Source organism: Sebastes umbrosus, chromosome 8, assembly GCF_015220745.1.
Source record: "Sebastes umbrosus isolate fSebUmb1 chromosome 8, fSebUmb1.pri, whole genome shotgun sequence".
Lineage (NCBI taxonomy): Eukaryota > Metazoa > Chordata > Actinopteri > Perciformes > Sebastidae > Sebastes > Sebastes umbrosus.
Window position 1 is genome coordinate 16,089,700 of NC_051276.1, and position 12,283 is coordinate 16,101,982.

A 12,283-nucleotide genomic window follows, 5' to 3' on the forward strand; every position below is an offset into this window, starting at 1 on the left:
TATTATGTAAAAGAAATGTTTATTTCCATAATTAACACATACAGTACATTATTTTGACCAACATAAAAAGTGCAATATGCATTCAAACTACAGCAATGTACAGTACAAAAGTTACTGCATACTTAAATATAAAAAGAAAATGGTTACAAAACTGTGAAGTAACCTATTGTGATCGAGTCAGTGTCACAAAAGCTTTGAAACTCACTGATGATTTGAGCATAAAAAGCTTATAACAGCTATGAGCCCGATGACTTCACCGAGTCTCTTTCATTTCTCCCAAAAAGGTGCAAAAAGATGTGACAGCATTTAAATACGCACACGGTTGATTGACATTATGGTTCACATATTTTGTACAGCTTCAATGGTGTTTCCAATTTGTCGAGACAGCCAAAGAACTTTGGTCTTTCACATTTCAAAAAAGCACAAATGAGTTTAAAATGTTGGCAACCTTCAAGGATGAGCTAATTTAAGGTAAAGAAGGTTTTTGGATGTAAAATGTTTCATGTTTTGTGTTCAGATAACTTTAGCCTCACATACATTATGTGATTTGACAGCCATAAATCCTCAGTTCCTGTCACACTAGGCGTTTGTGTTGTATTTCAAGCTGTGCAGCGTGACTCCTCACTCTGCTCTCCCAACAACGTTGTAGGGAATGATGAGGTCAATAACATAACTCTGATGTTATTTTGGAAGATAGCTTGCTTGTGTACCAGTATTCACTCAATAAAAAAGCAGTGCAAAGGAACAACAAACTCAGAAATGTTTGTTGAAAACAGTGAGCATGCCTCCCTGGCAAAACAAAGTCACAACCTTCTCTCTTCACTTTTATCCCATTCACTCACTCACATATAGTCACGCATTAACATACACCTCAAAACTGATTTCCTCACTTTAATTTGACATCAGCAAATTAAACTCTTGCCCGGTGTTCATCTGAGAAAGAGCTCCATGAATGCAACATGAGGTAACCATTAATTTTACAACCCTCTAGCATCTAAAACATAAACTGTGCAGTAAACAATTCTACATTTATTAACACTTTGCTTTCTGTCAAGCTCCGTTGAAGGAAGTTGATCAATGTAGGCTACCACTTTGTACCAGCAGACAGGAAAAATAATCTAAGTGCCGATGGATACCATAATTTGGTACATATCCGATACTAACAGCTGTGAAGTTAAAGGTTATAGAGCGCCTTGTACCGTCTCATCCTGCAGTCCCAACACACAGCTCTGTGCCACTGGTCTCATAGGTAAGGCACTTTGTTTGTCCATGAATCAAACCAAGTTAGAGGTGAACTGATGGCTTTACACACTTGTCAGATACAGCAATATGACTTTCATCACTGTGAACAGCAGTTTGAGAAACAATGTGGCAAAGGAGAGTGTACACTCCTTTTTATGACAACAGTTGGCATTGTTTTTTTGTTTTCATCAGTTTCTTTTGACTAAACTCTCCGGCTCGCCCAGATGAGGGGATGGGTGGAGCGTATATAACCTCCACTTCATGTGTCAGCTTCTGGGCTCACCTGGCAGCGCTCTCTCTGGAGTGTGCAGGTCCTTGCAGGGCCGGGGCAGAGCAGAGGTGGAGGGGGAGTCCCACTCCAGGCCGGGGTCTGGCTCTGGGGACAGCGAGAGGAGCAGTAGTGTTCCTGCATCCGAGGAGCAGGCTGAGCACAGGTCCTCCGAGGAGAAGTTGAGGCTGCCCAACTTGGCCAGCGAGTTGGACCGCTTCAGCCTCGAGGGCACGGTCAGGCCCGCCAGACGCATGCGGGTCTCGATCTCCTGCGCCCTCTGACGCACGAGGCCGGGTTTCCCCCTCACGCTGCGCAGACTGTCGCTGCTGGAGCTGCGTGTCAGGGTGGAGCCATGAGGCGAGGAGGTGGGTGTGAACAACCCAGACCCCACCACCCCCAACAAGGCTTCATTGGTCAGTGGCACCACCAGTGGCTCTAACCGCACTTGGCATGGTGTAGAAGATTTTGGGAGGTCTCCAGTGAAGGACTCCTCTTCCTTCTCAGTGTGAAATGGGCTGTTTTGGGACCTTTGGCATGCATGCAAAGGTTTCAGAGAGAGAAAGCTCTCCTGGGTTAAACCTGAAAGTTTCTCTAGCCTCTCTGCACGCCGGCGGACCAACCCGGACCTCTGCAGCTGCAACAGGGTCTCCTGTTGTTGGTCAACGTAGCAAGCCGTGTCAAGCTTCTCTTCCTCCAAATCTACACTCATCAGCTCAGGGAGAGCCTCTGAGGCAGCTGCAGACGCACTTTTCTGACTCTCAGTCTTTACTTCTAATAAATCACCGTCGTCCTTCGGCTCCGGCAAGTGCAGTGAGTCTCCTTGCTGCTCCTCTCTATCGAGTAGAGCTGTGGGCGGGGAGGCAGCACAGTTGGCACAGTCACACAGAGGGCCACAGGGGCGCAGCGGTCCCACTGAAGACGCCAGGCCTTCAGAAGAGGTATGGGACAGTGGGAATGAAGCACTTGGGACTTCAGGAGGACTGGGATTAAGGCAAAGCTTAGAAACCAGGGGTGGAGAGTCTTCTTTCAGCTTGGACTTAGAGTCCCTCCAGGACAGTGTAGTTGCATCAACTGGAGGTGGGAGCGAGGAAGCTTTTTCCTAAATAAAGACAGGAAAAGAAAAATAAATGTCCGAGGAAATTGGTAATTCATGAAATCAATAACAGCATTTTCATTCTAACATGTAGGTTAATCATGTAAGTAAAACTTACAATGAGGTTACATGGCATGCTCAAATGGTTGTTATTGTTGGAGTTTTCATTCAGGGTTGCCAGGTCCATCCCGTTTCCCTCAGTATCCCCTTCTACCTCCACATCTTGCGTTTCCTCTCCTCCGCCTACTTCCCCACCCCCTCCATCATCTGGCTGCATGAGCACCTCCATCTCTGCCTCCTCCTTTTGCACCTCCTCCTCATCCTCCTCCTCCACTGTGCTGAACTCCAGCCTCAAACGCAGCTCCTCCAGGGGCTCAGGGCCCCGAGAGCTCGTCTGGGCAGCGGTCCCCTCTGCTTTAGGCCCAAAGTGGGGGAGCGGCAGGCCTTCACGCCCGTCAAAGGCCTCGTCATCCAGCAGAGCGTCCCGCTCCACATCATCGATTTCTATGAAGACCTTTTCCATCCCGACAAGTGGAGGGCCGCGCACAGGCGTTGATGGTTCGCTGTCCAGCGCTGAGTCCGAGAGCCGGCGGAAATAGTAGTTGTTGTAGGCGGGGTCGATCTCCAGTGCAACAGCCCTGCGCGGGGAGGGACACGCAGCCCCCTTATCAGACAGCGCCTCCTCACAGCAGGGAGACATCCCTGGCTCTGGAGTCAGGTGGCCTCCCTCCTCCCCTCCACAACACTGAGACAACCCCTGCTGCCCCTCCGCCATCTCACAGTCTGCGTCTGGATGCCACAGCTTGTTGTGACGCTGTTTACTGGAAATATACACACACAGAAGGAGAGCACACGTCAAAAAACTGGTCCACTGAGAGAAGACAACTAGAAAATAACACTGTACACACACACACACACACACACGGGCTGTACCTAGCATCCAAGATGCCCTCATACTCGGCCAGCTGCCTCATGAAGCCGGCGTTGGGTCGTGTGATGCTCCTCTTTTGCTTGACAAAGTTGTAAGCCTTCTCTAGCGACCAGCCGAAATCCTTCATGGCGTAAGCGATGACGGTGGAGGCAGACCGACTGACGCCCATCTTGCAGTGAACTAGACACTTGGAGTGGTTCTTTCTATGGGGGAGAATTACAAAATAACAATCGTAAAAAAACGTAGTTTGACAAATTAAATCTTCACTCAAGGTCCACTAAACAGCTTCTTCTAGAGATTTCAACCGCATCTCACTAACTTCCTCAACGGATTTAGCTTGTTCAGTTGTCATGGAGATAACTCACTTGTTATCAATTGACATATAAGTAAGGAGCTTCAACCACGTGGTAAGGAGTGGTTTGACAGTACATGGGGAGTATGTGGTTGAAAGCTCCAGAAATTAGGTTATTATAACTAAGGTTCAGGAACAAGACCATGCTTCTCTCCCTCGCTAATTCAATAACATGTCTTGTTAATTCCTCCATTTATGCCTCACTAACTCAATCACGTGTGCAGACCTACAGTATAGGCTTGTCTAACCCTCTTCTCTCCCGTTCGTCTCATTTCTCACAACCCTCACCCCCCAAACCCTGTTCTTCTCCTCTCTCAGCAGGGCGGCACGGTGGATCAGCGGTTGGCACCGTCACCTCACAAAAAGAAAGTCCTGGATTTGTACACGGAGGGATGATGAAGCACAAAGCTCACCGAGGATCGAGGCGTACCCACACTCAGAGTCTCAACCCCCGGGTTTCAGATGCTCCAGTCACACCACGACCCCGTTCTTCCTCATTCATTCCCACATGATCGACCCCTTTTCACCCCTCTCCTCGACCCCCCACCATCCTACCGTAAACGACCAAAACCAACATCCAGCTTCCGTTCAACCCCCGGTTCACACTCCCTTCATCCCTCTCCTCGACCCCCAACATCCCACCAAACTCGACCCTTACCCAATCTTTTCCACATCCTCCAGCCATTCCAAACAAGGCAACAGTGAGCATGGCTCACATACCCCCGCTCACTGCTTGACCCCTGCTAAAGTAGGGCCAAAGGTTTTGCCCTTTTGGAAAAATTTCAAAAATGTTGGGCACCCTGACCTCTAACGCCCAAAAGGCACAACTTGACCACACTGTCAACCATCATACCAAATTTGAAGTTCTTATGTTAAATTGTTTTTGAGTTCTGCTCCGGAAACTAAAGTGTAACACGCGAACGGACGGAAGGACGGACACGCACACTACTTTTTGTACCGTACTAATGGCATGGTCTTTGTTAGTGATAAAGTTCGTAAGTGGATGTTGAGTTAAGATTTATTTGTGAAACTACTGCTTCCAAAGTCAAGAATGAACTTTCATGCTCAATAAAAACAGTTAAAACATGTCCGATATTAGCTTGAAAATAAATAAATAAATAAAGTTACAGCATATTACAAAAAAATGCATTAAATTAAAGATTAGCGAAACATTAGGAAATATTAGAGCCACTCGTTCTCTTTGCGACTACAGGTAGAAAAGTAATCTGATCCCCCAAATAAAAAGTAAATGTGTGATGGGAGATTTTAATAACTTGACAAGTGAAGATGAGATGTCTTTATAAACTGATACATACATGAGCAACATGTTCTCTGTTCCACTCAGGACTCACTTTGCTTTAACAATGAAGTTGTACGTCTCATTCCAGTGAGCCAGCAGGTCAGTGGCGTCTTCATCGTAGACACGTATGTTGTGATAACTGAATGTGCCTTGAAAGAAGTTGTCTATCTCCTTGGTAACGTTGAGGATGTAGCCCACCCTGGGGAGGAAAGATAACGTTAACTCAACAACATTCTTTCTTGCTCAAATCATAATAAAAATATTTTTTTTGTGTGGTCATCTTAGCTCCGTCATAATATAAAATAAATCACCCTGACTCTTGCAGCTCCTCCAAATTAGATGCATTCCATTCGGATCCCTACAAACAAATGAAGGAAAATACTGTTTAGATTGAGTATATTTGATTAATTCATCTTTGTAAGATTGTTATTTCTCATAAAAACAATCATTTCACATGGAAGCAGTTTTCCCCTGGGATGGAAAAGGTTATTGACAGGAAAGAACAGATGTAACAGATATCTTGGTGATTGTAAGCGACAGTATCAGTTGTCCCACCAGGTAGACGTGGTCAAAGATGAGCGTGGCTTTGTCCATCTGGCCCAGGATCAGCAGCATCTCATTGTCGATGAACTCTTTGTATTCCTTCAGGTTGCAATTCATGTGTTGTTCCAACTCTGTACGGATCTAAATAAAGAGAATTATACAGTATGTTGGTTGATCATAAAATGGCACTAAAACATACTGGAATGACTTTACCTTACATTTAGTTAAGAAACAGATATTTTTATTGCATCACAGATAGGACACACATCTTTTTTAGTGAAAAACAAACAATCAAACAATCTTAAATAAGGTCATCATAAATCATAAGGTCCCCCTTTTTATAAATCAGGCTCTATTTTTCACTTCTCTACCATGATTGCGGTCTACAATATTCATGATTATCCCGATAATGGAAATTTACACTCTCATTCATTCCCAAATCTCTCTCTCTCTGGCTGCTACACTATCAGCAGACTACGGGCGTTCACTCTAAGTTAAACCAACCAGATTCTGCCACGATCTGCCTGAGCCAATCATATTGTTGCTGTCAAATTTTAAAACTGTTCTCCTCTCTGATGCTGTCAGTTGTCGAGTACTAGTACGAACCGATGCAACCCTCATCCACTCCATTCACCTCCAGTCTTCATCATATTCAGTGCCCAGTCCTGCTCAACATCCCATCATTAGATATTCAGCAACCCCCTTCACCACCAGTGTCTAGACTCTGGGGGGAAATATTCTGAACTAACCACGACATCACTACCCCCTTTCATATACTACGTCACGATGGGGTCTAACTTACCAAAGACTCTTCACTATTCATATTTTATTGTGCACTATGTTATAAATTATTGTTCACTCTAAATGAAGTCTCCCCTGATTGAAATAGTAACTTCCATAAAAGTCAAGTCCAAGGTTTGAAAATGAGTAGAGAGTAGAGAGTAGAGAGTGAAATGCAAATGCAGCCACTGAACATGAAATGCAAAGCAGTGGTTTATTTCAGTGTGTATGTGTGTGTGTGTGTGTGTGTGTACTACTACTACTGTATATTTACCTGTTTGCAGGTGACGTTCTCGAGGTCCTGGCACATCATGATGCTTCTGAGTTTGGCTTTAATAAGGCACCCTGTCCTCTCTCTCTCTGAAGGCCTACCAAAGATTAACAATAAAATCTCAGCACTCACTTAATTCCAGTTGTTCCTGAAATGTCAAGCTATTTCAACAACACGTGTAGGTGCGATTAGTTTCAGTCTTTACACAAAGAATCCAATTTAAGTTTATGTTTACTGACTTGTCGACAAACATGGTGGGCGAGTCCGGCCGCGTGGTCTCCAAGTCCTTCATGGCGTTCCACTCATTGATGCAGCTCTGCTCTGAAGCGATGCAGCTCTCGTAGTAGCCCATCCAGGTGAGCGCCATGCCTCCAGGGAAGTAGTTATACCTGCGTGACACCTCACATGCCTTATGCAGCACCTGCAATGCTGACCTACATTGTGTTTGTTGGGAAAGATAAAGGTCATAGTTATAGATGATTTAAGTAAAAGTCTAATTTTGTAAGTTATTTTAGTTAAAGAATCACATTACTAACACTGTTAAAGGGTCTATGCTATTCTCTGCACATGCGTCTTCATGCCAGCAGGTGGCAGAGTGAATCAGCATTGCCTCAACCTGCCTCAATGCAGCAGAGTGGCACATGTGTTTATCAGGAGATTTATTATGGTGTGTCATGAAGCTGAATTTCTTCAGACAGCTGCTGTGGCTCCAGAGCTTGTTCATTACTCACCACATAGCCTGCACTGACACGGGTTTGAAGACATGAGTCCGACTCGCCGTGTTCACAGTGAAGCCCCTGAGGACCAAACAAACAAAACAGATGGTCATTCCCCTGAGCACAGTGTAGCTGTGTGTGTGTATCATGTTCATCCCAAGTGTCAGGTGTAGCTGCAGTGTTGGGTACAAAAGGGGAATATCACTGGGTTGTTAAATGCTGCAGCCGTAACTCACCCATCTCCATCCAGATGGATCTTTGTGTCACTCCACAGAGGTAGCGCCATGCCGATCGAACAGCTTTTGCTGGTAGAGAATGAAAATTAATTACCAGGCAAATAGAAGAAAAATATATCGTCTTTTCTTTAAAGTGACGCATGTGCAAAGTCGATAACATAAATGTGGTTTTCCACATTAAAAACCTCTGTTGCTACATTTGCTATATTCTAGATTTACATAATGAATATCTGTAAATCTAAACAATACAAACAAGAAATGGTTTAAGAAGGGATTAAGTTTTAAATGTTTGTTGTTTTTAGGTAAAGTATACAGTCTTGATCAGCCCTGTAGGGATTTAATCTTATGGGATTTACTAGAAACATGCAAATAGTTTCTCACTTTCTCATTTGCTCACTGGGAAAAGTAAACACAAACTAGTGTAACATTTTCTGACTGTGCGGTGCATGTATAGCAGCTTGAAGCAGAGCTCTGTGGTTGAGTGTTGTTCATATTCATAAATATAGAATTGTTCATATATCATGTCGACTAGTAACACAAAGCAAATGAAAATACCAATTCATGAATGGTGCTCTGGTAGCTTAAACAGTGTTCATAAAACGGCACACACAAGAAGGGTTTTCTCTCACCAGTCTTTGCTGGTAAAGTCGATTCCCAGTAGGATGTTCTCCTCCGTGTCTTGTCGCCCACTGGTGTACACCACCACCATGTACCGCACACGATCTGACCATGCACTCTCCAGCCGCACCGCCTAGACAGGGTACACACAATTTCTGAGTTTCAAAGTCTGACGACCTGTCCAGGGTGTACACCGCCTTCACCCAATGTCAACTAGGATCGGCTCCAGTCCCACCGCGTCCCCGTATGGGATAAGCGGTTACAGATAATGGATGGATGGATGATAATACAAGACAATATCAGTCAATCAGTATCACATTTAAAACGTGTTGGTTGACACATACTTAATTCAAATAAATCTAGTGTGGCAGGTTGGTGCTCTTTAAAACTCTGATTGTACACAACAACAAATGCACTACAGAAGCAAAAATGTCCAACGCTCTGACCCTCCTGCTAAAATCTGTGTCGAACAAAGTGAATGAAGTGTTACAGCTGGATGTGCATAGAGAACTGGAATACAATTTTAATGTAATAGTGTAACCAAGTCCCCAGGACGTACGAGAACACAGAGCCAGTGAACGTAAAATGAAATAACTCAGCTTCACGCTAACGGATACGTACACACACACATACACATCATGGAAACATTTGGTAATGCTCTCCTGAGTGTGTTCAAACCTGCTCTCATGAGCTAATAATTACAGTGAACCAATAAGCGTCTTAATGGTTCCACCATAAAATGCATTCTGGAGGGTTTGCTATGCCAGAGGGGTTAAGTCACTTGCCTGTATGTGTATGTTTTGATGTATGCATGTACTGTACTTGTGTTGTCTCTCACCAGTTTGATTCTGTCCTCCGAGCGAAGAATGTTTATCATCACTTGCAAGTGTTGAGGTAAGTCACCTGTTGAAGAAGATCAAAGAGAAAAATGATCCATGACGAGCAGCTCTTGACTGTTTGATGTCAGTGGTTATAAATCTGCCCTGTCGCACATGCTGACACATTTTGACTTAAAGAAGAGGATAGAAGGACTATTTCATTTTGATAACACTGATATTAATGAGAATATAATGCATTCTGGGGGGAGACAATAGAATAATATAATTAAAGGCATTGCTGTAGTTTAGTGAAGGTACGTGAAGTTACACAGATCCCTTGTGTTTAACACTAAACACGTCTTTATATTAAGTGACATTCGCATAGAAGAGAAATTAATTGACAATACATTTTCCGTCTTTGCATGAGCAAATTTGTGAGCCACAAAACCACAATTCAAGAGCTTGTCTTTGTTCATTATGCATCCCTCAGTGCTCCCTGTGCCAGGTCTAATGTAAGACGTGTCAGATAATAAAACAGGGTGCGGAGGTGGACCAACAGCAATGCTAAGTAGCAGCTGATGGGGTGCCAACTATGTTGAAATATGTCACAACAGGTAGACAAATCATGTCATCCTGACCTGTTTTAATAAACTGCTACTGGCAATGAAACAGAAAGTGGTCATTTGTATCTCATATCACAGCCGCATGTCTCTTCAGTAAAATTACAATTAAAACATGTTTAAAGTGACATTATGTTAGCTTCTCCACAACATGCCATTGATCACTTTGTCTTATATCTGGGTCACTGTCTTAATGTAATGCATCCGTTTGTTTTTTTGGGTAAAGATTTGGAAAGTTCATAACAAAATTCCTATTGATAGAGACTTATATATAAACAGATCATTTATAAGCCACCAACCACTCCTTCTAAATTTACTGACTAAAATTATTCTTAGAGTGACAACTTTTTTTCAAAATGTAAAAATGTATAGCCTGATGACTATTGTTCCGATAAAACTTAAAAATGAATAACTTTGTCTTCAAAGTAGATGACCTTGACAATAAGACCCAGAGGTTTGACAAACTGATAACAAATATATCTTTAATTTGGGCACATGCATGTAGAAACTGTCACAAGGGAACTGGAATTGTGCCTAAATTGTTCTTTAAGATCATAATGGCCAAGGTGTGGTGCACTGCGGGACTGTCAATAAGGACGGCATGAACAGAGTTTCAAATCTATATGAATCATTTCCTGCTTACTGAGGCTTCAAGAACATTTCCTACAGTGACACAAAGACACCAAGGGTCCAGTGGTTATATTCAACAGTTAAATAGCAGAAACTCAGCAGATAGCTGCCAGCAGAAAAATCTGGAAAAACACATATAAGTGCGTTTGATAGTGTTGATGGATCGAAGTGGATCAAAGTGTAAAAAGTCAAGTGAGTTCGTGGCCTTAGTTCACACGACTGTGGCAGCCTAGGCATCTGTTCAGAATAATAACAGCTGCAAGATTTGAGAGCAATATACAGAAACATAAATATATCTGCTGCAGACAATTACAGTATGTATCATGTGTCCATGTTGATGTGACAGGTTCAAACCAGTTCAACTGACTTTCATCTTAGAGATAAACTTTACCTACTCCCTATAACAGTTGAGTCATGTAAACAGCATATTCCGTTTGGATATTTTGAATAAGGGCTTATTCTGAATGGAGCATTTTCCAATTAAGACATGTGGGATATGCCTATATTATTCGGGTTTTAAGAGCATTCTTTGGACATGTACACAGCACATTCGGAATATGTGTCTCAATTGTGGTTTTGCCTCAATTTGCGAGACATTGCCTCACAGCCTCTTGCCTGTTTACGGCCAGCTCTGTGTGTTGTACAAAAGCCAACTAGCCGACAGTTTGCAGAGATGCAAGCCCAAAAGAAAAGCCCACATTTCTGGCCGGAGGGAGAAACACACAACTACTTTTAAACATTGGGAAAGTCTTGGATATCAACAGGTTTTTGGATATGTGCAAATATCGCCTATCGACCTTTTCAAGAAGGTGGTTGAAGGAAATGAAAGAGGGAGGCTGTGTTCACACGGCCGAACAATACAACCACCTGTGACGTTAATCAGAGTATGGACGGCAGCATGTAACATTTATAAAATAAAATGTCATAAATGTCACAGCGCATAAGTACATCTTCACAGATTAGTGTTTTTTGTATCTTATCTAAGATCTGTAGGGTCATGGTTATTTCCAGAAAAACTGGCTGATGAGACCAGAAGAGATCTGACTCCTGTTTAAAAGTCTCTGATGCTAGGACACCAGTTCACAGAGCAGGAATATCTTCATCAAGCACTTTGCAAAAGTCACCTCACTATCTTGTTTTTTCTGAGGGCCACAGTTGCTGGGAAATTATACAACTATTTCCCCTTAGCCAAATGTTTTTTGAGCACCGGTTAAAATGTGGGTTACCTGACAGAGTGGCTGGTAGAGAGGACAAAGCTGCCAACCACAGTCATGACATGCCAAATGACTTGGCAGCATGTTAGCTGTTGGCTGGTGCTGAGTTCCCATCATGCCAATGGACTGTCAGGTCGGCCTTATGTCTTTAAAGCAATAACCGTGGCTTTCAATAGTGACAGCCTTTGATTAAAGACACCAGCCGGTTCATTGTTTGATCCACCTTGTCAAGTGACCTCAGCATTCGATGAATAAAATAAACAAGACAATAAACATCTCTTAATTTTCTATACAGGTACAGTAAGTAACCAGGTTAAAGTTGTACGCCACCGGTTATCAACTTCCAACCGGCCGTTACAGTGAAACAACCATCAACCAAGTATAAACACTGTGAGTATCTTTCTCCACAATAAACACCACTCTCAATTTCCTTTAAAAATGAATTATGTTGCTTCAGTAAAATTCATCAAATATACTATAAAACAAAGAGGATATTTTTATAGGGTATATTTGATTTACCTTATGTACCGTTTACTCAGTAAAGTTAGCTCAGTGAGAAAAACAGAGGACACGAGGTAATACAAACAATAAAAGGACCTTCTTTAATCGTCGACAGAAGTTTTGCTCACAGTGCTACCATGCGCTGGA

General features: G+C 43.1%; 1 protein-coding gene across 2 annotated transcripts in view; it reads right to left on the reverse strand.

The window, feature by feature from the left end:
* Positions 1-12,283, reverse strand: part of ssh1a (slingshot protein phosphatase 1a) — a 24,804-nt gene continuing 12,521 nt past the window's right edge. For both annotated transcript variants that reach the window (XM_037778722.1, XM_037778723.1), the window contains 12 exons: positions 9,192-9,256; positions 8,365-8,486; positions 7,736-7,804; positions 7,515-7,580; positions 7,023-7,217; positions 6,787-6,880; positions 5,745-5,873; positions 5,501-5,547; positions 5,242-5,388; positions 3,540-3,740; positions 2,725-3,427; positions 1-2,612 (listed from right to left, as the gene is read on the reverse strand). In XM_037778722.1, the coding sequence (XP_037634650.1) occupies positions 1,509-2,612; positions 2,725-3,427; positions 3,540-3,740; positions 5,242-5,388; positions 5,501-5,547; positions 5,745-5,873; positions 6,787-6,880; positions 7,023-7,217; positions 7,515-7,580; positions 7,736-7,804; positions 8,365-8,486; positions 9,192-9,256 (2,942 nt within the window). In that variant the 3' untranslated portion in view covers positions 1-1,508. The remainder of the gene's footprint in view (positions 2,613-2,724; positions 3,428-3,539; positions 3,741-5,241; positions 5,389-5,500; positions 5,548-5,744; positions 5,874-6,786; positions 6,881-7,022; positions 7,218-7,514; positions 7,581-7,735; positions 7,805-8,364; positions 8,487-9,191; positions 9,257-12,283) is intronic.